The 27,220-nt window shown below is 41.0% G+C and overlaps 1 protein-coding gene across 2 annotated transcripts in view; it reads left to right on the top strand.

Annotated features, from left to right (window-relative positions):
- GPS2 (G protein pathway suppressor 2) overlaps positions 1-27,220 on the top strand; it is an 84,366-nt gene that overhangs the window by 28,654 nt on the left and 28,492 nt on the right. For both annotated transcript variants that reach the window (XM_053718445.1, XM_053718446.1), the window contains exons 6-11: positions 20,404-20,483; positions 20,791-20,959; positions 22,232-22,318; positions 22,439-22,518; positions 22,737-22,829; positions 23,096-23,179. In XM_053718445.1, the coding sequence (XP_053574420.1) occupies positions 20,404-20,483; positions 20,791-20,959; positions 22,232-22,318; positions 22,439-22,518; positions 22,737-22,829; positions 23,096-23,179 (593 nt within the window). The remainder of the gene's footprint in view (positions 1-20,403; positions 20,484-20,790; positions 20,960-22,231; positions 22,319-22,438; positions 22,519-22,736; positions 22,830-23,095; positions 23,180-27,220) is intronic.

The raw sequence follows: 27,220 nt of genomic DNA, 5'->3' as shown, positions 1-27,220 counted from the left end.
AATTTTTTCATTTAACCCATTAGGGGATAATGTGTTTAGATAATACATCCATCGGGTTTCTTTCTGCAAAAGAATTGTGTCAATGTTACCACCTCTTTTACTGGCCTTTACAGACTCAATGCCAACGAATTTCAGACAATCCGTTTTAGATTGGTGGTATTGTGCAAAATGTCTAGCAATGGGACTATCAATATTAAAATCTTTGATATCATCACAATGTGCAGTGATACGGGAACAAAACTCTCTGTATGTTTTTCCCACGTAGAAAAGGAGGCATGAACAAGATAGAAGGTATATCACCCCTTCAGTGGAACAATTAATTAATGATTTTATTTGATAAACTTTTTCAGTATTACTTGCAAACGTCTTTGTTCTTTTAACAAACTCACAACAAACACAGTGGTTACATGGGGTACATCCTACAATTTTTTGTGAATGCTCCTCCAGCCAATTAGTTTGTTTAACCTGATTAAATTCACTACTGACCAAACAGTCTTTGAGGTTATTGGCTCTTCGTGCAGTCATAAGAGGATAATCCCCAACATGTTCCTGTAAGACAGGATCAAGTAGAAGAAGATGCCAATTTTTTTGTAAGATACTTTTAACTGTATCCCAATGGGAATTAAATTTAGTGATAAACCTAATCTTAGGAGTCATAGTATCACTTTTTAATATATTTTGAAAAAGGTCTCTCCTATTAGTATTCCTTACTCTAAAAAGGGCTCTTTTCACACAACGTTTTGAATATCCCCTGTCATAAAATCTCTCCGCCATCTCCATGGCTTGTCTATTAAACGTTTTATCATCAGTGCATATTCTACGAAGGCGCAAAAATTGCCCATAGGGAATACTTTTCTTTAAATTTTCAGGGTGATGACTAGATCCTAAAAGCAGGCTATTAGAGGCTGTTGGTTTTCGATAAACTTCAGTTACCACCATGTTGTCTTGTTTGATAATCAATAAATCAAGAAACTCAAGTTTTTTACTGTTATAGTTGCAAGTGAGAAAGATGTTAAGATCATTTCTCCAACATTGGTGTGTCCGGTCCACGGCGTCATCCTTACTTGTGGGATATTCTCTTCCCCAACAGGAAATGGCAAAGAGTCCCAGCAAAGCTGGCCATATAGTCCCTCCTAGGCTCCGCCCACCCCAGTCATTCTCTTTGCCGTTGCACAGGCAACATCTCCACGGAGATGGTTAAGAGTTTTTTGGTGTTTAAATGTAGTTTTTATTCTTCTATCAAGTGTTTGTTATTTTAAAATAGTGCTGGTATGTACTATTTACTCTGAAACAGAAAAGGATGAAGATTTCTGTTTGTAAGAGGAAGATGATTTTAGCAGACAGTAACTAAAATCGATTGCTGTTTCCACATAGGACTGTTGAGATGAAGTAACTTCAGTTGGGGGAAACAGTTAGCAGACTTTTCTGCTTAAGGTATGACTAGCCATATTTCTAACAAGACTGTGTAATGCTGGAAGGCTGTCATTTCCCCTCATGGGGACCGGTAAGCCATTTTCTTAGTCAAACAAACAGAATAAAGGGCTTAATATGGGCTAAAAAACTGGTAGACATTTTTATGGGCTAAATCGATTGCTTTATTTGTGCATATTATTCAGATTTAGGCTAACAATTGGCATTTATAATCTTGGGGAACGCTTATAAAACGGCAGGCACTGTGTTGGACACCTTTTTCAGTCAGGGGGCCTTTCTAGTTATAGACTGAGCCTCATTTTCGCGCCATTAATGCGCAGTTGTTTTTTGAGAGCAAGGCATGCAGATGCATGTGTGAGGATCTAAAAATCTCTGAAAAAGCTTTTAGAAGGCGTCATTTGGTATCGTATTCCCCTCAGGGCTTGGTTGGGTCTTAGCAAAGACTATAGCTGGGACTGTATAGGGGTTAAATTTAAAAACGGCTCTGGTTCCGTTATTTTAAGGGTTAAAGCTCTGAAATTTGGTGTGCAATACATTTAAGACTTTAAGACACTGTGGTGAAATTTGGTAATTTTTGAACAATTCCTTCATACTTTTTCACATATTCAGTAATAAAGTGTTTTCTGTTTGAAATTTAAAGTGACAGTAACGGTTTTATTTTAAAACGTTTTTTGTGCTTTGTTGACAAGTTTAAGCCTGTTTAACATGTCTGTACCTTCAGATAAGCTATGTTCTATATGTATGAAAGCCAATGTGTCTCCCCATTTAAATTTATGTGATAATTGTGCCATAGCGTCCAAACAAATTAAGGACAGTACTGCCACAGATAATGATATTGCCCAAGATGATTCCTCAAATGAGGGGAGTAAACATGATACTACATCATCTCCTACTGTGTCTACACCAGTTTTGCCCATGCAGGAGGCCCCTAGTACATCTAGTGCGCCAATACTTATTACCATGCAACAATTAACGGCTGTAATGGATAACTCCATAGCAAATCTTTTATCCAAAATGCCTACTTATCAGAGAAAGCGCGATTGCTCTGTTTTAAACACTGAAGAGCAAGAGGGCGCTGATGATAATTGTTCTGTCATACCCTCACACCAATCTGAAGGGGCCATGAGGGAAGTTTTGTCTGATGGAGAAATTTCAGATTCAGGAAAAATTTCTCATCAAGCTGAACCTGATGTTGTGACATTTAAATTTAAATTAGAACATCTCCGCGCACTGCTTAAGGAGGTGTTATCTACTCTGGATGATTGTGACAATTTGGTCATTCCAGAGAAATTATGCAAGATGGACAGGTTCCTAGAGGTTCCGGTGCCCCCCGACGCTTTTCCTATACCCAAGCGGGTGGCGGACATAGTAAATAAGGAGTGGGAAAAGCCCGGCATACCTTTTGTTCCTCCCCCTATATTTAAGAAATTATTTCCTATGGTCGACCCCCAGAAAGGACTTATGGCAGACAGTCCCCAAGGTCGAGGGGGCAGTTTCTACTCTAAACAAACGCACTACTATTCCTATCAAAGATAGTTGTGCTTTCAAAGATCCTATGGATAAAAAATTGGAAGGTTTGCTTAAAAAGATTTTTGTACAGCAAGGCTACCTTCTACAACCAATTTCATGCATTGTTCCTGTCACTACGGCAGCGTGGTTCTGGTTCGAGGAACTAGAAAAGTCGCTCAGTAGAGAAACTCCATATGAGGAGGTTATGGACAGAGTTCACGCACTTAAATTGGCTAACTCTTTTATTTTAGATGCCGCTTTGCAATTAGCAAGATTAGCGGCGAAAAATTCAGGGTTTGCTATCGTGGCGCGCAGAGCACTTTGGCTAAAGTCTTGGTCAGAGGATGTGTCATCCAAGACAAAATTGCTTAACATCCCTTTCAAAGGTAAAACTTTATTTGGACCAGATTTGAAAGAGATTATTTCAGACATCACTGGGGGAAAGGGCCACGCCCTTCCACAGGATAGGTCTTTTAAGGCTAAAAATAAGCCTAATTTTCGTTCCTTTCGCAGAAATGGACCAGCCTCTAATTCTGCATCCTCTAAGCAAGAGGGTAATGCCTCACAACCCAAACCAGCCTGGAAACCAATGCAAGGCTGGAACAAGGGTAAGCAGGCCAAGAAGCCTGCCACTGCTAACAAAACAGCATGAAGGAGTAGCCCCCGATCCGGGACCGGATCTGGTTGGGGGCAGACTCTCTCTCTTTGCTCAGGCTTGGGCAAGAGATGTTCAGGATCCTTGGGCGCTAGAAATAGTTTCTCAAGGTTATCTCCTGGAATTCAAGGAACTACCCCCAAGGGGAAGGTTCCACAAGTCTCACTTATCCTCAAACCAAATAAAGAGACAGGCATTCTTACATTGTGTAGAAGACCTGTTAAAGATGGGAGTGATACACCCAGTTCCAATACAGGAACAAGGAATGGGATTTTATTCCAATCTGTTCGTTGTTCCCAAAAAAGAGGGAACGTTCAGACCAATTTTGGATTTGAAGATCCTAAACAAATTTCTCAGGGTACCATCGTTCAAAATGGAAACTATTCGAACGATTCTACCCACCATCCAGGAAAGTCAATTTATGACTACCGTGGATCTAAAGGATGCGTACCTACATATTCCTATCCACAAAGAACATCATCAGTTCCTAAGATTCGCTTTTCTGGACAAACATTACCAGTTTGTGGCTCTCCCATTCGGATTAGCCACTGCTCCAAGGATTTTCACAAAGGTGCTAGGGTCCCTTCTAGCGGTTCTAAGACCAAGGGGCATTGCAGTAGTACCTTACTTGGACGACATTCTAATACAAGCGTCGTCCCTGTCAAAAGCAAAGGCTCATACGGACATCGTTCTAGCCTTTCTCACATCTCACGGATGGAAGGTGAACAAAGAAAAGAGTTCTCTGTCCCCGTCAACAAGAGTTCCCTTCTTGGGAACAATAATAGATTCCTTAGAAATGAGGATTTTTCTGACAGAGGTCAGAAAATCAAAACTTCTAAGCTCTTGTCAAGTGCTTCATTCTGTTCCTCGTCCTTCCATAGCGCAGTGCATGGAAGTAGTAGGATTGATGGTTGCAACAATGGACATAGTTCCTTTTGCACAAATTCTTCTAAGACCATTACAACTGTGCATGCTCAAACAGTGGAATGGGGATTACACAGACTTGTCTCCAATGATTCAAGTAGATCAAAAGACCAGAGATTCACTCCGTTGGTGGCTGACCCTGGACCATCTGTCCCAGGGAATGAGCTTCCGCAGGCCAGAGTGGGTCATTGTCACGACCGACGCCAGTCTAGTGGGCTGGGGTGCGGTCTGGGAATCCCTGAAAGCTCAGGGTCTATGGTCTCGAGAAGAGTCTCTTCTCACGATAAACATTCTGGAACTGAGAGCGATATTCAATGCTCTCAGAGCTTGGCCTCAACTAGCAAAGGCCAAATTCATAAGGTTCCAATCAGACAACATGACGACCGTTGCATATATCAATCATCAGGGGGGAACAAAGAGTTCCCTGGCGATGAAAGAAGTGACCAAAATAATTCAATGGGCGGAGGATCACTCCTGCCACTTGTCTGCGATCCACATCCCAGGAGTGGAAAATTGGGAAGCGGATTTTCTGAGTCGTCAGACATTCCATCCGGGGGAGTGGGAACTCCATCCGGAAATCTTTGCCCAAATAACTCAATTATGGGGCATTCCAGACATGGATCTGATGGCGTCTCGTCAGAACTTCAAGGTTCCTTGCTACGGGTCCAGATCCAGGGATCCCAAGGCGACTCTAGTAGATGCACTAGTAGCACCTTGGACTTTCAACCTAGCTTACGTATTCCCACCGTTTCCTCTCATTCCCAGGCTGGTAGCCAGGATCAATCAGGAGAGGGCCTCGGTGATCTTGATAGCTCCTGCGTGGCCACGCAGGACTTGGTATGCAGACCTGGTGAATATGTCATCGGCTCCACCATGGAAGCTACCTTTGAGACAGGACCTTCTTGTTCAGGGTCCATTCGAACATCCAAATCTGGTCTCCCTCCAACTGACGGCTTGGAGATTGAACGCTTGATTCTATCAAAGCGTGGGTTTTCAGATTCTGTGATAGATACTCTGGTTCAGGCCAGAAAACCTGTAACTAGAAAAATTTACCATAAAATATGGAAAAAATATATCTGTTGGTGTGAATCCAAAGGATTCCCATGGAATAAGATAAAAATTCCTAAGATTCTCTCCTTTCTACAAGAAGGTTTGGAGAAAGGATTATCTGCAAGTTCTCTAAAGGGACAGATCTCTGCTTTATCTGTCTTACTACACAAAAGACTGGCAGCTGTGCCTGATGTTCAAGCATTTGTTCAGGCTCTGGTTAGGATCAAGCCTGTTTACAGACCTTTGACTCCTCCCTGGAGTCTAAATCTAGTTCTTTCAGTTCTTCAAGGGGTTCCGTTTGAACCTTTACATTCCATAGATATTAAGTTACTATCTTGGAAAGTTTTGTTTTTGGTTGCAATTTCTTCTGCTAGAAGAGTTTCAGAGTTATCTGCTCTGCAGTGTTCTCCTCCCTATCTGGTGTTCCATGCAGATAAGGTGGTTTTGCGTACTAAGCCTGGTTTTCTTCCTAAAGTTGTTTCTAACAAAAATATTAACCAGGAGATAGTTGTACCTTCTTTGTGTCCGAATCCAGTTTCAAAGAAGGAACGTTTGTTACACAATTTGGACGTTGTCCGTGCTCTAAAGTTCTATTTAGAGGCTACTAAAGATTTCAGACAAACATCTTCCTTGTTTGTTGTTTATTCTGGTAAAAGGAGAGGTCAAAAAGCGACTTCTACCTCTCTTTCCTTTTGGCTTAAAAGCATTATCCGATTGGCTTATGAGACTGCCGGACGGCAGCCTCCTGAAAGAATCACAGCTCACTCCACTAGGGCTGTGGCTTCCACATGGGCCTTCAAGAACGAGGCTTCTGTTGACCAGATATGTAAGGCAGCGACTTGGTCTTCACTGCACACTTTTGCCAAATTTTACAAATTTGATACTTTTGCTTCTTCGGAGGCTATTTTTGGGAGAAAGGTTTTGCAAGCTGTGGTGCCTTCCGTTTAGGTAACCTGATTTGCTCCCTCCCTTCATCCGTGTCCTAAAGCTTTGGTATTGGTTCCCACAAGTAAGGATGACGCCGTGGACCGGACACACCAATGTTGGAGAAAACAGAATTTATGCTTACCTGATAAATTACTTTCTCCAACGGTGTGTCCGGTCCACGGCCCGCCCTGGTTTTTTAATCAGGTCTGATGAATTATTTTCTCTAACTACAGTCACCACGGTACCATATGGTTTCTCCTATATATATTTCCTCCTGTCCGTCGGTCGAATGACTGGGGTGGGCGGAGCCTAGGAGGGACTATATGGCCAGCTTTGCTGGGACTCTTTGCCATTTCCTGTTGGGGAAGTGAATATCCCACAAGTAAGGATGACGCCGTGGACCGGACACACCGTTGGAGAAAGTAATTTATCAGGTAAGCATAAATTCTGTTTTTGATTGAGAATAGATACGAATTTCAAAAGTTCTTGTTCAGTTCCATCCCACAGGATGAAAATATCATCCACATATCGAATCCAGAGGGCCACATGTGCATCAACCCACTCAATAAGATCACCAAATACTATGTTATTCTCCCACCAACCTAGGTGGAGACATGCGTAGGTTTGTGCACATGTGGCCCCCATAGCCGTACCACGACTCTGTTTGAAGTATTTTCCATTGAAAAGAAAAATATTGTTAGTCAGAACGAACTCTAAAAGCTCCATAACAAATTTAGTGTGTTTACGATATCCTAATCCTCTAGAATCCAAAAAGGACTTGCAAGCCTCAATACCAACAGAATGGGGAATAGAGGAATAAAGAGATTCCACATCTAAAGATACTAATAATGTCTGTTCAGATATGGTTATTCGATCCAATTTTTTAATAACATCAGTGGAATCCTGTACGAACGTATGTAACTCATTAACATACGGTTTTAGGAAAAAATCCAGATACCTACTGATGCCCTCTGTCGGGCCGCCAATCCCTGAGATAATGGGATGGCCTGGGGGCTTAGACAGGGACTTATGAAGTTTGGGAATCCAGTAAAACAGTGGAATTTTTGGTTTAGCATTGTATAGATATCCTTGTTCTTGACTAGTAATCAGATTAGATCTTCTTGCATCATTAAGAAGGAATAGTAGTTCATTATGGGATTTTTGAAACTCTTCACGAGTTACAGCACAGTACTGGTTAGTATCTGAAAGTTGGCGAATAGCCTCACTAATATAGTAACTCTGATCAAGAATCACATTTCTGCCCTTATCAGCCGGTTTGAACACAAGCTCTTTATGAAACCTAAGCTCTTCAAGAGCAATTCGTTCACCTTTGGATAAATTATCATTAATGATGCCAATTAGCTGTATCTGTGCAAACTGCTCAGTAACACTTTGCACAAACACAGCAATATTTGGAATTGTTGAAAAAGAAGGCATGTATGTGGATCTCTTCCTAAAATCAGTTCTGGGAAAATATCTGTTAGTTCATTGGATTGTTCATAGGCTAAGCTTTCCAAGTCATGTAATGCCTCTCTATCACGGCTATCACCATAGTTGATCGTCGTGCGGGGACTCATTATCTTTTTTTAATGCAAGTTTACGTGCAAAGAGGTTCAAGTCCTTAGTTATTTCAAATAGATCAAGTCTGCTCGAGGGACAAAAACTCAGACCTTTTTCAAGGAGTTGAACATGTTGTTGGTTAAGGGGAAAAAAGGACAGGTTTACAATATTAGATTTTTGTTTACAAGGGGGCTCTCCCAAAAGGGATGGCATTTCCTGTTCTTATTGAACCTCAACCTGTTCCTGGTAATCATGTAATGACCCCTGTTCCTCCTCCCTCCTCCATCTCTTCTTTCCTGAGGGGGCCTTCGCGTGTCGCCGCTTCCCCCCTCTCCTGGTCCTACCCCTATAGGGCGTTGCTCTTGGCTTGCCTCTAAGTTTAAATTATCAGGGTCAGAGTCAGCATCAGAACCATCGGTTTTAGAGTCATAGTAATTTCTGCTGTTATATCTGTTACGATAAATATAGACTTTGTTTCTCCTAGTGTCATCCTGGTCTCTAATTAGTTTACGTCTCTTTCTCATCTTAATCTCACCTTGCAATTTTTCAATCAATTTCTGAGTTTCTTTATTTAGTTTCTCAAAAGACGAATCATTTACATAGAACTTAGAACATAGAGTTTGTTGGCATTGAGTCTGTAAAGGCCAGTAAGAGAGGTGGTAACATTGACACAATTCTTTTGCAGAAAGAAACCCGATGGATGTATTATCTAAACACATTATCCCCTAATGGGTTAAATGAAAAAATGGAATTTGCCTCTTTCTTGAACTGACACTCTTCTTTATTATTGATCCAAAAATGGAAATTTAAACTGCTGCTGTTTGTATATTGACGGTCTGTAAGCAGAACTATTGATTACATTTGATTGCAAAAATTGATATAAATCCTATATTTTTCACGAATAACCATAAATATATCCGTCCCTTTAAAGTTTCGTTTTAATTAGTAAGATTTTGATTTAGTATTAATTTTGTGTATCCAATAAGTAAAAAAGAAATACCGCTTTTTGATCTCACTTGTTGCAGTTTTAAATTGTATATACCTGGCTCTTTAAGTTCTGGACTGAACCAATTTGACGATGCCTTGCACTAATCTACACCTGCATATTATGTGTATCATGGTATTGCCTGCAATCAGGTGCTCGTCTTTTGCCCAATAAAGAAGCCTGTTCAACAATGTGACGTCAGACCCGGAAGAAGCTCTGAGCAACCACGAGAGCGGAGCGAAACGCGCACAGGGACGCGTTGGTCGGTCGCTACCTCACCCAGCTTGGGCATGTCCCCGTTTCCACCTGTCTGCCAGCCTTTCTGATATTTGACAAAGTGCCCACCTGATGAACTCTTTGAGCGGATAAGTATCACTCTTCCTTATTACATATAAGGCACCGCCGGATGCGGTTGTATGCTGATGTTCCGCAATAACTGTGGCACTTGTTCTATGGAATTTGTATAAATCTTTCGAACATTACTATTATCTGAGGCGTTTGGTGGAAATGATTGGAACATTCATGATAATCCTTTCTCTTCCATGGTGTATCCAGTCCACGGATTCATCCTTACTTGTGGGATATTCTCAATCCCTACAGGAAGTGGCAAAGAGAGCACACAGCAGAGCTGTCCATATAGCTCCCCTCAGGCTCCGCCCCCCCAGTCATTCTCTTTGCCGCTCTAACCAAAACTAATCCCCAAGGAAAGTAGGGCCACAGCAGGTTAAACCGGTGGCCTGCTTCAATTTGCTCCGGTTTGGACAATAAGAGGTTAATTGTCTTGAAACTTAGTGTGCAATCATTTCAAAGCATTAGGATCATATGGTGAAAATTTCATAAAGATTGGATGTTTTTTTGAGATTTGGTAAAAAAGTGTGCGTTTTTTATTATTTAAAGGCACAGTACCGTTTTTGCAAAAAGTGTATTTTTCTGTATTTGAGTGCGGTCTAAGTCTGTCTAACATGTCTGAGCCTACAGATAGACCCTGTTCTATGTGTTTAAAAGCCATGGCGGTACCCCCATTGCATTTGTGTTTAAAGTGTGCTAAGGTATCTAAACATTTTAATGACCATGCAGTGACACTTAAAAATGTAGCCCAAGATGATTCTTTGACGGAAGGTAATGAGGATAGTCCTCCTTCCTCTCCCCATGTGTCGACACCAGTTACGCCCGCGCAAGCGTTGCCTAGTATCACTAGCGCATTGGGCCCTATTACTTTACAGCAATTAGCAGCAGTCATGGATAATTCCCTTGTGGCATTTCTATCCAAACTGCCAGTTTTTCCAAAGAAGCGTGATAGCTCAGTTTTAAGAACAGAGGATGAGCAATCAGAAGCTTTGGATGATTTATCTGCTGTACCCTCACAACACTCTGAAGTGGCAGTGAGGGATGGTCTGTCCGAGGGAGAAATTTCTGACACAGGAAAAGTTTCTCAGCGGGCAAAGTCAGATTCCTTAGCGTTTAAATTTAAGCTGGAACACCTCCGCGTCCTGCTTAAGGAGGTTTTAGCTACGCTGGATGATTGTGACCCCATGGTGGTCCCAGAAAAATTGTGTAAAATGGACAGGTTTTTAGAGGTCCGGTATACACTGATGCGTTTCCGATCCCGAAGAGGGTGGCGGATATTGTGACTAGGGAGTGGGAGAGACCAGGTGTACCTTTTGTTCCCCCCCCCTATCTTTAAGAAAATGTTCCCCATAAATGACCCCAGGCGGGACGCGTGGCAGACCCTCCCTAAGGTAGAGGGAGCAGTTTCAACACTTGCTAAGCATACAACTATACCAATAGAAGACAGTTGTGCTTTTAAAGACCCTATGGATAAAAAATTGGAAGGTTTGCTGAAGAAAATGTTTGTTCAGCAAGGTTTCCTTCTTCAGCCAATTGCCTGCATTATTCCTGTAACTACTGCAGCGGCTTTTTGGTTTGAGGCGCTGGAGGAGTCGCTCCAGAGGGAGACTTCATATGACGAAGTCATGGATAGAATTCATGCTCTAAAGCTGGCTAATTCTTTTATCACTGATGCCGCTTTCCAATTAGCTAAGTTAGCGGCGAAAAATTCAGGTTTTGCCATTATGGCGCGAAGAGCGCTTTGGCTCAAATCATGGTCGGCTGACGTGTCGTCCAAAACAAAGTTACTAAACATTCCTTTCAAGGGAAAGACCCTTTTTGGTCCTGAGTTGAAAGAAATTATCGCGGATATCACTGGGGGGAAGGGCCATGCCCTCCCGCAGGAGAGACAGTTTAAGGCCAAAAACAAGGCTAATTTTCGCTCCTTTCGCAACTTCAGGAGCGGACCTGCTTCAACCTCTGCTGCCGCAAAGCAAGAGGTTAACGCTTCACAGCCCAAAGCAACCTGGAAACCCTTGCAGGGCTGGAATAAGGGTAAACAGGCCAAGAAGCCTGCGCCTGCTACCAAGACAGCATGAAGGGGTAGCCCCCGATCCGGGACCGGATCTAGTAGGGGGCAGACTTTCTCTCTTTGCTCAGGCTTGTGCAAGAGATGTTCCAGATCCCTGGGCATTAGAAATTGTTGCTCAGGGGCAGGGCCGCCACTAGAAATTTTGGGGCCCCTGACTTAACTATTGATCAGGGCCCCCCATTTGACATGTGCAATTTTTGACCAAGTGACTAAAACGTATATGCACTTTATTCTTAAGTGTCTATTTAAACTTGGAAATGTTGTAAAGGTAGTAACATACAAACACACAGACACACTCATACACTGAAACACACACACTCACACATAAGGATTCACATATAGACACTCTAGCAGACACGCAAACACACAAACACACTCAGACACAGACACCCAAACAGACACTCAGCACTTGATTACATTGACCTGACAAGTAATGAGGTAGACTACAGTTTTGTAAAAAAAAGGAGATTTAGAAAACAAAATATGGAGTTCTGATTATCTTTTTGTAAAGGAAGATGCCAACTAAATGATAACAGCATGCAGTGGCTGAAAGGAAGGGCCCTGAACTGCCTAAACAATAATTTAAAGGTTAAATGGTGGATTGGTGACTTCCATTAAGGTCTCAAAGTCTGTAGAAAGATGTGAATAATCAGTAGTAAGGTCAAAATGTCCTAAAAAGGAACAGACAATGGACACACACACTAACTCAAACTTGCACATACACCCAAGGAAACACCGACAGAGACAGCCTCAGAAAACACACAAAGACATACACACACACACACACAGAGACACCCACAGAAAACACACAGAGAGACAACCACATAAAACACAGAAAGACATACATACACACACCCTCACATAGACACCCACAGAAAACACAGACATACACACCCACCCTTACAGAGGCATCCAGAGAAAATACACAAAGGCAAACATACACACACCCTCGCAGAGAAACCCATAGAAAAAGCTCAGACATATGCACACACCCTCACAGACATCCACAGAAAATGCACAAAGACATATACACCCACCCTCACAGAGAGACCCACAGAAAAAAAAATACATACACACTCCTAGAGAAACAAACCAAAGCACAAAGACATAAACACAGACACCCACAGAAACACTCACAGGAGGAAACATTTATGCACCTTGCATCCCCTAAATACATTGTGTGACATGCATGATAAAAAAAAATTGCAGAAATTAAGAGATCCCTTTTTAAAGAATCATATTTTTAAATGTGTAAACAAAAATAATTCTGTGAATTCAAAATTGTGCATTAATGATCTGGGTAGATGGCTAGATGAAGAAAAGTACTTTTAAAAGGTTGACATATTTTTGTTTGTTTTTTCCCCATTTTCCCCAACCAAGAGCACCACTTCAAATATAGTGTACAAATGTTCCCATCTGTCAGCTGTACTTATGGATTTTGAAAATGCTGCACTTTATATGGTCTTGGTGGAACCATAAGCTGTGGTACTCATACCATTAAATCTGGTTAAATGCAGGATTTAGGCTTGTTGGTATGTTTTTCAAAATTAAGTCAGCTGTAGTGTAAACTGAACAGTTTTAAGTTAACCTGTCTTATTTCAAACACTGAACAATCTTAGTCTGAGAGTATAACATGTTATGCAGATGTAAAAATCTTAGATAAAATGCCTCCTTGCATCTGGAAAGTCCTTGCATAAAGGGGCAAAAAATTTTTTTTTTAGTTCTTGCCTCATGGGGCCCCCCTGGCCCATTGGGCCCCTGACAGGAGTCACCCCTGTCACCCCCTGATGGCGGCCCTGCTTAGGGGTATCTTCTAGAATTCAAGGACTCTCCCCCAAGGGGAAGGTTCCACATTTCTCGTTTGTCTTCAGACCAGACAAAGAAACAGGCGTTCTTACGCTGTGTAGAAGATCTTCTAAAGATGGGAGTGATACACCCAGTTCCAATTGCATAACAAGGACTGGGATTTTACTCAAACCTGTTTGTAGTTCCCAAAAAGGAAGGAACTTTCAGGCTAATCCTGGATCTAAAAATTCTAAACAAATTCCTCAGAGTTCCCCATCATTCAAAATGGAAACCATTCGGACAATTTTGCCAATGATCCAGGAAGGTCAATATATGACTACCGTGGATCTAAAGGATGCATACCTACATATTCCTATCCACAAAGATCATCATCAGTTCCTAAGGTTCGCCTTTCTGGACACGCATTGCCAGTTCGTGGCCCTTCCCTGTCGGGTTGGCCACCGCTCCCAGAATTTTCACAAAGGTGCTAGGGTCCCTTCTAGTGGTACTAAGACCACGGGGCATTGCAGTAGCACCTTACCTAGACGACATCTTAATAGAGGCATCGTCTTTTCACAGAGCCAAGGCTCATACGGACATTGTTCTGGCCTTTCTAAGGTCTCACGGGTGGAAGGTGAACATCGAAAAAAGTTCTCTGTCCCCGCTCACAAAGGTTCCCTTCCTGGGAACACTAATAGACTCGGTAGAAATGAAAATCTTTCTGACAGAGGTCAGGAAGTCAAAACTTTTAAATACTTGCCGAGTTATTCATTCCATTCCTCGGCCTTCTGTGGCTCAGTGCATGGAGGTAATCGGTTTAATGGTTGCGGCAATGGATGTTGTCCCTTTTGCCCGAATTCATCTAAGACCACTGCAACTGTGCATGCTCGAACAGTGGAATGGGGATTATGCAGATTTGTCTCCTCAAATACAAATGGACCAGAAAACCAGAGACTCTCTTCTCTGGTGGTTGTCTCAGGATCACCTGTCTCAGGGAATGAGCTTCCGCAGACCGGAGTGGATCATTGTCACGACCGATGCCAGTCTGTTAGGCTGGGGTGCGGTCTGGGACTCCCTGAAAGCTCAGGGTCTATGGTCTCGGGAAGAATCTCTTCTCCCGATAAACATTTTGGAACTGAGAGCGATATTCAATACGCTCCAGGCATGGCCTCAACTAGCGGAGGCCAAATTCATCAGATTTCAGTCGGATAACATAACGACTGTAGCGTACATTAATCATCAGGGAGGAACAATGAGTTCCCTAGCGATGAAGGAAGTAACCAACCATCAAATGGGCGGAGGATCACTCCTGCCATCTATCTGCAATTCACATCCCAGGAGTAGACAACTGGGAGGCGGATTTTCTGAGTTGTCAGACTTTCCATCCGGGGGAGTGGGAACTCCACCCGGAGGTTTTTGCTCAGCTGACCCAGCTATGGGGCATTCCAGAATTGGATCTGATGGCGTCCCGTCAGAACACCAAACTTCCCCTTTACGGATCCAGATCCAGGGATCCCAAGGCGGCATTGATAGATGCTTTAGTAGCGCCTTGGTCATTCAGTCTAGCTTATGTCTTTCCACCGTTTCCTCTTCTCCCTCGGCTAGTAGCCAGAATCAAACAGGAGAAGGCTTCGGCTATTCTGATAGCGCCTGTGTGGCCACGCAGGACTTGGTATGCAGACCTAGTGGACATGTCATCGGCTCCACCATGGAAACTGCCATCGAGGCAGGATCTTCTAATACAAGGTCCATTCAAGCATCCAAATCTAGTTTCTCTGCAACTGACTGCTTGGAGATTGAACGCTTAATTCTAGCTAAGTGTGGGTTCTCTGAATCAGTTATAGATACTCTGATCCAGGCCAGAAAGCCTGTCACCAGGAAAATTTACCATAAGATATGGCGGAAATATCTTTGTTGGTGTGAATCCAAGGGTTACTTGTGGAGTAAGATTGGGATTCCAAGGATATTGTCTTTTCTCCAAGAACGATTGGAGAAAGGTTTGTCAGCTAGTTCCTTAAAGGGACAGATATCTGCTCTGTCTATCCTGTTACACAAGCGTCTGGCAGCTGTACCAGACGTTCAGGCGTTTGCACAGGCCCTAGTTAGAATCAAGCCTGTCTACAAACCTGTGGCTCCTCCATGGAGTCTAAATTTAGTTCTTTCAGTTCTTCAAGGGGTTCCGTTTGAACCTTTACATTCCATAGATATTAAGTTATTATCTTGGAAAGTTTTGTTTTTGGTAGCTATTTCTTCTGCTAGAAGAGTTTCAGAATTGTCTGCTTTGCAGTGTAATTCACCCTATCTGGTGTTCCATGCAGATAAGGTTGTTTTGTGTACCAAACCTGGTTTCCTTCCAAAAGTGGTTTCTAATAAGAATATTAACCAGGAAATCATTGTTCCTTCTCTGTGTCCTAATCCAGTTTCTAAGAAGGAACGACTGTTACACAATCTTGATGTGGTTTGTGCTTTAAAATGCTATTTAAATGCAACTAAAGATTTCAGACAAACATCATCCTTGTTTGTTGTCTATTCTGGTAAGAGGAGAGGTCAGAAAGCGACTGCTACCTCTCTTTCCTTCTGGCTGAAAAGCATCATCCGATTGGCTTATGAGACTGCTGGACAGCAGCCTCCTGAAAGAATTACAGCTCATTCCACCAGAGCTGTGGCTTCCACATGGGCTTTCAAGAATGAGGCTTCTGTTGAATAGATTTGTAAGGCAGCGACTTGGTCTTCACTGCATACATTTGCCAAATTTTACAAATTCGATACTTTTGCTTCTTTGGAGGCTATTTTTGGGAGAAAGGTTTTACAAGCAGTGGTGCCTTCCGTTTAGGTTACCTGACTTGTTCCCTCCCTTCATCCGTGTCCTAAAGCTTTGGTATTGGTATCCCACAAGTGAGGATGAATCCGTGGACTGGATACACCATGTAAGAGAAAACAGAATTTATGCTTACCTGATAAATTACTTTCTCTTATGGTGTATCCAGTCCATGGCCCGCCCTGGCAATTAAGTCAGGTTCAAATTTATTTTTGTAAAACTACAGTCACCACTGCACCATATGGTTTCTCCTTTTTCTCCTAACCGTCGGTCGAATGACTGGGGGGGGGCGCAGCCTGAGGGGAGCTATATAGACAGCTCTGCTGTGTGCTCTCTTTGCCACTTCCTGTAGGGATTGAGAATATCCCACAAGTAAGGATGAATCCGTGGACTGGATACACCGTAAGAGAAAGTAATTTATCAGGTAAGCATAAATTCTGTTTTTGACACAATCTATCTGCTTACTGAGCAACTGTGTTCTTTCTGGTATATGACTGTATGTCCTGCTCTTCAATACAGCTTGACTCTGCATCATCTAAGACCAGCTTTACAGTCTTGCTTGCTGCTTTTTCTGCAACATCTATGCTTGAACATCTTTCTGCTTCATTGTGCTGTTCTGCCTATTCCATCTGCAGCTAACAGGACTTTATAGTGATTCACCACTTACTTATACCATTTATGCTATGTTTTGCATTATTAAGGGGACCCCTTGTTGTGTGTGAGTGTATGGATGAATGAATGATTTATTATTATTTTTTGTTTTTTTAGGATTTATATTGTATACATTTTTTCTATCTACATAAAGTATATTTTGCACTTATCATACTTGATTGTCATTGCTTTATTTAAATATTGTCTATTAGGTGCTTATATCCTAGACTTTCGATTCCACGTATTGGTGAACTCCACTCCCTTCTTACTACCTATATATTATATAGTGTGATTCCCTGTTCTATATAAATTCATACGTCTATTTGTTCGTTCCCGGGTTCCAGTGACTAATTTAAAGGTAGCAAAGAAATCTTTATTGGATAGATGAAATTCTTGTTTTAATGTCTCATAGGGTTTGACGAGATCGCCCTTTCCGAGCTATTGTTTTCAAACCATGCCTTACTCAATTTCTAAAAATGTTGCCCTTTATACCTTCAAATAGGGGATTACCAGAAATAATTGTTGGAAATATATGGTGAACTCTCTATAGTCCGACACAACTTGTGCCATGTCCTGATTACATTAAAAAATACTCTTCATTTTCCAATTTGTAATGGGATATACTAGGAAAACATATTAATGCTTTTAATGAAAATGGACTAATTGTCTTTTCTTAAACCTTCAATATAGAAACATAATTGATATCCACTAGCCATTCAATGGCAATTTTTGCCAGGCAAACCAAGTTATACTACTGAAAGCAGGAAAAAGCAAAACCACCATATGTTCTCTCTGCTTCTTGACAGTATACACAATTATTCATATAACTGCATGTTATAGACACTGCTATAAAGGAGAAAATGTACAGATACTGATCTAAAAATCCAGTATAAAACCTTTTTTAAAAGCGTACTTTAAAGCTCCCAGTTTAGCACTGTTGATGTTAGGCTGGGACACCCAGTTATAGGGTCTGGGAAAACACACAGAGCACCCCCCCCCCCCCGCTTCCCTCCATATTTAAAGACAGATTATACAAACAGGAGCCACAGGAATATGTAGACATCAGTATACATCTAAAACTTTGGAGCTTAGGAGTCTGAATCACAGCACAATGTTATTAGAAAATAAGCAAAACTATAGAATTTTACAAATGTACTCGCAGATAGGCTATATAAATGTATCGTCTACAAAACATTTATGCAAAGAAAAATCTAGTGCACAGTGTCCCTTTTAATTTATTTAAAACGATATGAATGCTTCCTTATTTCCCTAGAAATAAATTACATAATCTGTCAATTCGTTTTAGATCTTTATGTATCCCAACTGGAATATTTTGCTTTAGATAGAGTAGTTTCGGGGAAATAATCATTTTTATTAAGTTTATTCTTGCCAAAAGTGATAAGGGGCTTTTCACCCAATTATTTAAATCTGTGGCAATTTTCTCAGTTAGCGGTTAGTCATTTATACTATACCAGTCATTTGGATTTGGAGTAATTTTGATCCCCAAATATACAAGATATTCTTTAAACTCATTGTACGCAGTATCAAAATCTTTCAATTTCTTAAACTATCCATAATATTTCATATATTTTTTATAGTTCTCCCTATACACATAAAAAAGACCCAAATTGCTGAGCTAGTTTCGTAAAAATAGAAATGCCTTTTCTTAAAAGATGCAAAAAAAAAAAAGTAAATCATCCGTGTATAGTGATAATTTAAGGTGTCTCCCACCCAGTGGTATCCCATCCAATTATTTCTTTAAATATCCAGTGGTTCGATGACCAAATTAAGTAAGTGTGTTTCATTGTTGTAATAAAAAAAGGTGCTAAGCGGTGTGTTAAACTTAATCAAAATTTTACTTAATCAAAATTATTGCAATATGCATATCTAGCTTGATGTCATAAATCTTTGCCTGAGCTGGTTTGCTATTCAGATAATGCTAGAGAGATGGTGTCTGTTTTGCTCATGCTCAGAAGAGGCAGACAACAATAGAAGTTCAAAAGATGTCTTCTCTCTCATTCCTGAGGGCGGTGGCTACAATGAGAAATTCTAAGTGCTCATTTTACACTGTTTTTTTAAAGACAATCTGTTTCTTTTTATATTTACTTTGATTTAACATATTTGTTTTTACTATTAGAACTGTAACATATTCCTTAAAGGGACACTGAACCCAAAACAAATTATTTTGTGATTCAGATAGAGCATGCAATTTTAAGCAACTTTCTCATTTACTCCTATTATCAGTTTTTCTTCATTCTTTTGATATCTTTATTTGAAAAATACATCTACGGGTTTTTTTTGGTTCAGTACACTGGACAGCACTTTTTATTGGCGGATGAATTTATCCACCAATCAGCAAGAACAACCTAGGTTGCTCACCAAAAATGGGCCGGCATCTAAACTTACATCCTTGTATTTCAAAAAAGATACCAAGAGAATGAAGAAAATTTGATAATAGGAGTAAATTAGCGCGCACGTGACTGGTTGACCACCAATCACCTGCTAGAGACACCTCCTTCCAGATTTCGACACTACACCTTGTGACAGATCGCAGAAACAGACGGAGCAGCTGAGCCGGTCAGATTTTACAGCCTTCACCGATGTACCGCTGTTCCTCAGCTTACCATGCCTTCATAAATTAGCAGTCCTGGGAAATAGATAGTGAAAGTTAAAAATACATTAAAACTTTGACAAGCGGCTGCTCCATTATATTTTTTCTATCATGTTGCCGTTTATATTTTTTATAAATTAACCTGTTATCTGTATGTTTTCCACTGATGAAGTCAGTTTAAAAAAAAGCTAACATCTTGCATCATTTATGAAAACATACAGATAACAGGTTAATTTATAAAAAATATAAACGGCAACATGATAGAAAAAATATAATGGAGCAGCCACTTGTCAAAGTTTTAATGTATTTTTAACTTTCACTATCCATTTCCCAGGACTGCTAATAAATTTATGAAGGCATGGTAAGCTGTGGAACAGCGGCGCTCCGGTGAAGGCTGCAAAATCTGACAGGCTCAGCTGTTCCGTCTGATTCTGCGACCCGTCACGGTGTAGTGTCGAAATCTGGAAGGAGGTGTCTCTAGCAGGTGAATGGTGGTCAACCAGTCATGTGTGCGCTCAGGAATGTGGTGACGTGACAGTCGCACATTCCGTCGGGTCGCAGATTTCGACACTACACCTGTTTTATATCCCTTATTTGTCCTCCGCAGAAAGGATAGATAAGAAACATAAGTTAATACATAACTTTATAGAAACTCAGTGGAATTTAGAAAACCAACAATTTTCAGAGATAAATTACAGGAAAAGGGAACAAAATAAATAATTGTAAGTATATTACACTGCACATAATTAAACAGATTATTTTACAAACTCATACTGTTTAATATCCCTTTAAGCAGTCAGACAACTGTTTGTAATTTATTAATATAGATAGAGCAGTACAGTTAGGGATCAGAAGTAAAAAAAATTCTAGGAGCTGTGGGATGAATATGGTCCAGTTACATTTACTAAGCTACGTGCAGTGAGTGAAAATAAAATCCTTACCTGTTTAGTCCACAACCAATAAATCTTGGCACCTCTGAAGCTAAGGGATCTGTGGTGACATTAAACACTTCAGAACTCACCCCTCTTGCTCACTTCCTTTATACTCTGACACTTCCTTGTCTTTCCTTCTCTATCAGGTAGTCCTGGAGGTCACTCTCGGCACAGCTCTCTTATGGCAGACCGGGCCAAGCAGATGTTTGGACCACAAGTTATAACTGTTAGTGACATTGGACATCTGATATTTTTTTTTTTTACCTTAATATAGAATTTCATCCGATCTCTGTAACTGTCTTCTCTCCCAGTTCTGTGACCTTTTCTTCAATTTACCCATAGTGTTTTCTCCCTTTCTCTGATGCTATTGTTTCATTTGCTTTTTCTGTAGTACATTTGATTTCTCCTTGTTTGCCTTTCATTGTTTCATTCCTTATTTTATGTGCTAACCTATCGCAATCCATTCTTTTCTCACCTCCCAATCTTTTACTCCCTTCTTCATTCGTCTTTTCAGCCTTTTCCTCTAATTGCAGGGTCGTCATTATTCTTCTCAGCCATCATTTAGTCCAAGTGCAGCAGAGCATGGTCAATACCAAAGCAGCCAATCTGGTCACAGTCCCTACACTGTCAGCCAGTCACAACATAGTTTTGGAGCGAGTCAAGCTGGTCCTGTCAACTATGCTGGGAATCAGCCAATAAGAGGTAAGCACACCATTACACTTCAATATTAGATCAGCATCAACATTCATACAAAATTTCCAAAGAGCACCATAGTCTGCAAATCGGTCTGTATCGCTAGATTCTCTCTGAGTGATATTTATGTGCAAGTGTGTAGTGATTCTATAAATATGTATATGCTGTGTGCATAGCAGATGTATGTCCTTATGTGTTCACTCCCAACCCTTGGCGCGTATCAAATCCTAGTATACTCAATTTAAGTGACGTCTTAGTGATAGAGCCTCAAGGTCTGTGTGAACATATAGAGCATGTGAAACAGCAGGTACTTATTCAATGTTACACCAATTCACAGGTACAGTCTGTTGCAAAATTTCTTTCCTTTCTTCACAAGGTTTAAACAAATTCTTCACAAAGTTAAGGCAATTTACCCCCATACCGGACTATACCTTATAGCTTCAGACAATGCGTCCTACCGGTCCTACTCACTGCAGGGAGGGGAAGCGCGATGCTAGCAAACTCTGTTACTTTCCTTGTGATCCGGAACGCTGTACACACCTGCTGTTCAGCTCAATTGATTGCACGTTTCCAGCAGCACTTACACATGCACTATCATCTCAGAGCCTAGACTGAATTCACAATCCTTTCAAAGCAGCGATTTCCCTACGCTGTGAAAACGAACAAAATAACCAATTTGATGGAAAGGATTGCAGGCTACACTGTAGATAGAAAGTTAAAACAACAATTTTATTGGATACAGTTTAAAAATATAAAGCACACATAATAGTGTAAACACCCAAGCACACAGGAGAGGCTGCTCTCCGACTCGTTTCCTGCTACAAAAAGCACTTCATCCGGGATAAAGCACACTATTATGTGTGCTTTATATTTTTAAACTGTATCCAATAAAATTGTTGTTTTAACTTTCTATCTACAGTGCAGCCTGCAATCCTTTCCATCAAATTGGTTATTTTGTTCACTTCAATATTAACCATTGTCCCTGCTCCTTTTTTTATTCTCTTACTGTCATATCCTTTTAAGAATCAATTATTTTGTGTGTGTGTTTTACAAGCCACTGCTGACTCTCTGAGAATGTGTGGTGTTTGAATGCTGGTGCCAGGGCTTAAACTGCATATCTGTGTAAAATGATTACTAAAAGCATTTAATGGAAGTATATTGCAAAAATCCTATTTAAAATGTAAATGCACTCATGAACATTTTGTTTTTACCGGTCTATACCTTTTAACCTTTATTTTGTATTGCATCTTTCCTCATAGCCTGTTTTCATTATCTGTCTAGGGCCTTCAGCATTCCAGCCTATGCAATATCTCTCTCACCAACAGCCAGGATATACAGTTCATGGTCATTATACTGGAGGTCACGCAGGTCAGTTTTCTATCACCTTTTTTCTTCCATACCTCACTCCTCTTTGATTGCTTTTTGCTGTAACTCAAATCAATTTGTTTTAATCCTGTATCTCACACTGCTTATCTCTCCCCTCCTTAGGATTCATTCCCCCAAGCAGTGGAATTCCCCTCCAGAAACAGCTTGAGCATGCAAACCAACAGTCTGGATTCACTGATTCTGTGAGTCTTTATCTTTATGATCTCTTCTTTTTCCCCATTATATATTTCTTTCCTACCTTAAATCTCCTTCCTAAACTCTTCCCAACCTTACTGCTCTATCTTTGGCTCATTTCTTACTCCTCTCATGTTACTTTACCACCAATCCATTACTTCTCTCTTTTCCTTCCCTTCTCATCACTTTCTCCCTCTCTTCCCCTTCCCCTAACCTCTCTCCCTAGTCCACCCTTCGTCCCATGCACCCGCAGGCTCTTCACCCAGCACAGACTCTGCTTCCTGCTCCTCAGATAGCGGTCCCCATGCAGCCATCTAAGGTAAGACTGTTGAAACTGCTTGCTGTCAGATCATTTATACTGGATTTTGCAATATAGTGATCGGCAGTTCAGGCCTTCTTTGTTATTGGTTGGTGTTGTAAAAGGGATATTTGCTAACAGTTATATCATTTCCTTTTTTTTTTCTTTCCCTTGTCATATCCTTCCTACCATATTTTTGTTCCATTCATTTCACACCATACACTTTTTATCTCACAACATACCCCATCATTTTATTTTTCCTCCCCATCATTCTGCTTTTTCTACAGTCTGCCTTGTCTTACACCCACCCTTCACGCTCTGCTTCCCCTGGAGGATATCCCCATGGAACTCCCCCTCAGCAACCTCATACGGTAAGAAGTGGTAAAACTGGTCTGCCAGTACTGTTTGTGTATTAGTATAAGGAACACACTGGCAGCAACCATAATAAAGTTAGTATAACCAAACATATATCCATAGAGCTAATGATTGCGAGTATGAATAATAGATGTTCAACTTGGTTTAATCATTATGCATCATAATATTCTATGTATACTTAGGACTACCATGTATTTACAGTACATAACAAATTAGTGCACTTGATCTACTACTAGTCAGAACTAATCACTTTTACACTGCAAACATTCGGAGCAGCGCTGGGAGTATTCTACACCCCCATTGTGTCACAGCAAGCTGGCACATGTCTACCACATCACCTGGTTGCCATAGTCACTCAAGGATGCTAACTGCTCTAGTATCAGTTCATGCCGCAAACTTACTATGAGTATCCTTTTATATAAAATCAACTATTAATTCCTGTGTACTTTACTCTAAAAAAACTTTTAAGGAGTGTTTCACTACAGGCAGGATTGTCTCTCTCTCTCTCTCTCTCTCTCTCTCTCTCTCTCTCCTGGTCTGCATAGATAACTTCCCATTCTCCCCTCAGCAAGGCTATTGACTATTCCTGTTTGAGAGAAGGGCATTAGGAGCTGCCAAAGTGGCAATGTCTTTGATTAACATCATATTATTCCACTAAATTAGCTATTGTCTAAACTGCTGAATGTAAGGGGACTTTCTAACAGTCCAAAGGTTTAAAATACTACCTCTGGCTAAAATAACTGTGGGGAGGCAGATTTGTTTTTTGTGTGGGATTGATCCTTTATTTGGGGGACTTCCATTAGTAGGGGATATATTGGGCTTCCACAATAAAGTCTGTCATGCTGATCTCAGTGCTCCTTTTTTTTTTCTTCTTTTTTTACACAGTACGGAGCACTGGAGATACATTTGTACCTCAGGATGGTCAGCAGTAACTCTCTTAACGATCCGAACAGTGTTCACGGTGCGCTGGAGTTTTTGTCTCACCCTTTGCAGTATGGCCCGAGGTCTATTCCTCAGCGCTCCGATTACCTTACTTGTATAAGAGAGCACTTGAGGTCTAAGGGTTCTCGCCTCCATCATGATGCGGTGGTTTAGAGGGGAGAAGCCAATTTTCACGGCACAGAGTACTCTTGGCGCACTACTAGGCTCTGTTGTCTTGCGGTGCGGCCACATTCAGGAGTGTCAGATCGAGTGGCAGCTCACTTCGCACTTTCTGGACACAAGTTACAGGAGGGGTGAGACGCAATACACCAGAGCAGAGGGTGCATTAATCCAGTATGGAGGCTGAATCTGGTATGGTAAAAATCCAAACAGTCCAAGAAAGCTTCTGGACCAAGTCTGCATGAAGTTGGGGTCCCTGAACTAGAGTTAGCTCTGGTAGGGGGCAGGCTGAGCCCGTGCTTCATGAAAAAGGCTTAATCTGTTCAAGACCCGTGGTCATGGAAATTGTGTCTCGGGGTTACAGAATAGGTTTCAGGTCTCACCTTCCACAGGGGTGTTGTCTCACATTTCCAAAAGATCAGGAAAGAAACTTGCCTTTCTTTTCTGTGTGGAGGACTCGGTACAAATGAAGCATTTTCTAACATCATAACGCAGACAGAAGCTTCATTTGGCCTGTCGATAGCTGCAGGACCTACTATTATCTTCGGTAGCTCAGTGTATGGAGGTTGTGGGTCTCATGGTGGCAGCTTCGGATGCAGTGCAGTTTGCAAGGTTTAATTTGCAACCTTTGCATTTTAAGTCAGTGGAACGGGGATCACTCCATCCTTTCTCAGGTGTTTTATTTAGATAAGTCCACCAGTCAATCTCTCTCTTGGTGAACATCCCCAGATGCCAGTTTGTCCTGTTGGGGAGCAGTTCGGGGTCTTTTGATAGCTCCCAGAAAGAAGGGCTCCCACCTATCAAAGTTTTGGAACTCAGAGTAATCTAAATGTTCTTCAGGCGTGGCCATCTCTTCACTCTTTCCAATTTTATTAGCTTCCAGTCAAAAAATGTCATGGCAGTGACATATATAAACCATCAAAGGGGCACTCGCTGCTCTCTCGCGATGAGGGATGTGTCTCATATTTTGACTTGGGCAGAGGTAAATGGTTGTTCGATGTCCACCCCTGGCATGTGGATGGTTGAAAACTGGGAGGCAGACTATTTGAGCTGCTAGACTCTCGACCCGGGGGAATGGTCTCTCAATCAGGAGATATTCAATCGTTGATATCTCGCTGGGGATGACCAAAGATGGATCTGAGGGTGTCCCGGTTAAATCACAAGCTTCCTCGTTATGGTTCCAGAGCGAGGGACCCTCAGGCAGAGTTGATAGATGCTTTGACAGCTCCATAGCATTATCATCTAGTCTACTTTTTTCCTCCAATTGTTGTTCTACCCAGAGTGGTTGCTCGCCTCAAGCAGGAGTGCGTCCCAGCAATTCTAGTAGCTTCGGCATTGCCTCGTCAGACTTGGTAGGCGGATCTGATCAGGATGTCCAGCGCCCCTCCATGGCATCTTCTTCTTCTTTTTTTTTTTTTTTTTTTTTTTTTAATCAAAAAATTCACTCTCTCAATTTCACAGCGTGGCGATTGAACTTTTGATTTTTAGCTCAGAGAGGTTTTGCTGAACCTGTCATTTGATACTTTAATTCAGATGCATCTATTACAAGGTTTGGAAAAGTATATCTTTTCTGGTGTTCTAGACATAGGTTTTCATGGAATTCCTTGAAAATTCCACGGATCCTACAATTTCTTCAGGAGGGTCTAGACAAGGGCTTATCGGACAGTTCTCTTAAAGGTCAGATGTCTACCCTTTCAGTTGTTTCAAAGGAAGTTAACTCGTGTTTATGCTATTCAATCTTTTGTTCAGGTTCTTGTTAGGATTAAACCGGTTTTCAAATAATTTCCCCTCCTTGGAATCTAAATTTGGTTCTCAGATTTTTGCAGTCTCCTCCGCTTGAAGCAATGCATTTCTTGGATATTAAGTTGTCTTGGAAGGTTTTGTTTCTTTTGGCAATCTCTTCAGCTCGTAGCGTTTTCAAATTGTCATTGCTTTCTTCTGATCCTCAATACTTGATATTTCATCAGGCTAAAAGCGGTCTTACGCACTGTGTATGTTTTTTTGCCAAAGGTTGTTTCTGTTAAGAACATTAATCGTGAAATTATTGTACCTTCTCTCTGTCCAAGTCCTCTAAAGAGAGGCTTCTGCATAATTTGGATGTTGTAAGTGCTTTGAAATTCTTTTTGCATGTGACCAAAGAATTTCCTCAATCTACCAGCTTATTTGTTCTGTATTCTGCTAAAAGGAAAGGTCAGAAGGTTACTTCCATATCTTTTTGGTTAAGGAGTTTAATCCACATGGCTTACTTGGAGGCGGGTGAGCAACTGCCTATCCAAATTACTGCTCACTCTACTTGTTCAGTTTCAAAATCATGGGTTTCAAGAATGAGGTTTCTGTAGAACAAATATGCAAGGCTGCTACTGACGTTTTTGGCAGGAAGGTTCACTCATTTTTTGTGGACTCCACAGTTTGGGTATTGGTTCCCAAAAGTAAGAATCGTGGACTCTCACTACCATTAGAAAGAAAATTTTATTCTTACCTGATCAATTTATTTCTTAGTAGTGAGTCCATGGCAGTCCTTGTTTTGCATCTCTTTACCATATTTTCTTTTTACTTCTTCATACATACATACATACATACATACATATATATATATATATATATATATATGTGTGTGTGTGTGTTCAACAAAGGATAACAAGAGAATGAAGCAAATTAGAAAATAGAAGTAAATTGGAAAGTTGTTTAAGATTGTTTTCTCTATCTGAATCATAAAAGTAAAATGTGTGTTTCATGTGCTTTTAAATATGTAAAAATCCCCTATAATCTGTTACACCACTCACTATGGCGTTCCAAACAGCCTCTGGAAGCACACAAACTATGTTTCTGGAACTTCCTAAAATGGGTTCCATTGCCAAACAACTGTACACAAGGTTCACATCGAAGTGCGCAATGCCAAGCATGAGCCGGAGTAGTGTAAAACACACCACCACTGG

This window comes from Bombina bombina, chromosome 6, assembly GCF_027579735.1.
Source record: "Bombina bombina isolate aBomBom1 chromosome 6, aBomBom1.pri, whole genome shotgun sequence".
NCBI lineage: Eukaryota > Metazoa > Chordata > Amphibia > Anura > Bombinatoridae > Bombina > Bombina bombina.
Note: the sequence above shows the minus strand (reverse complement) of the source record. Positions and strands in the feature narration are given on the sequence as shown.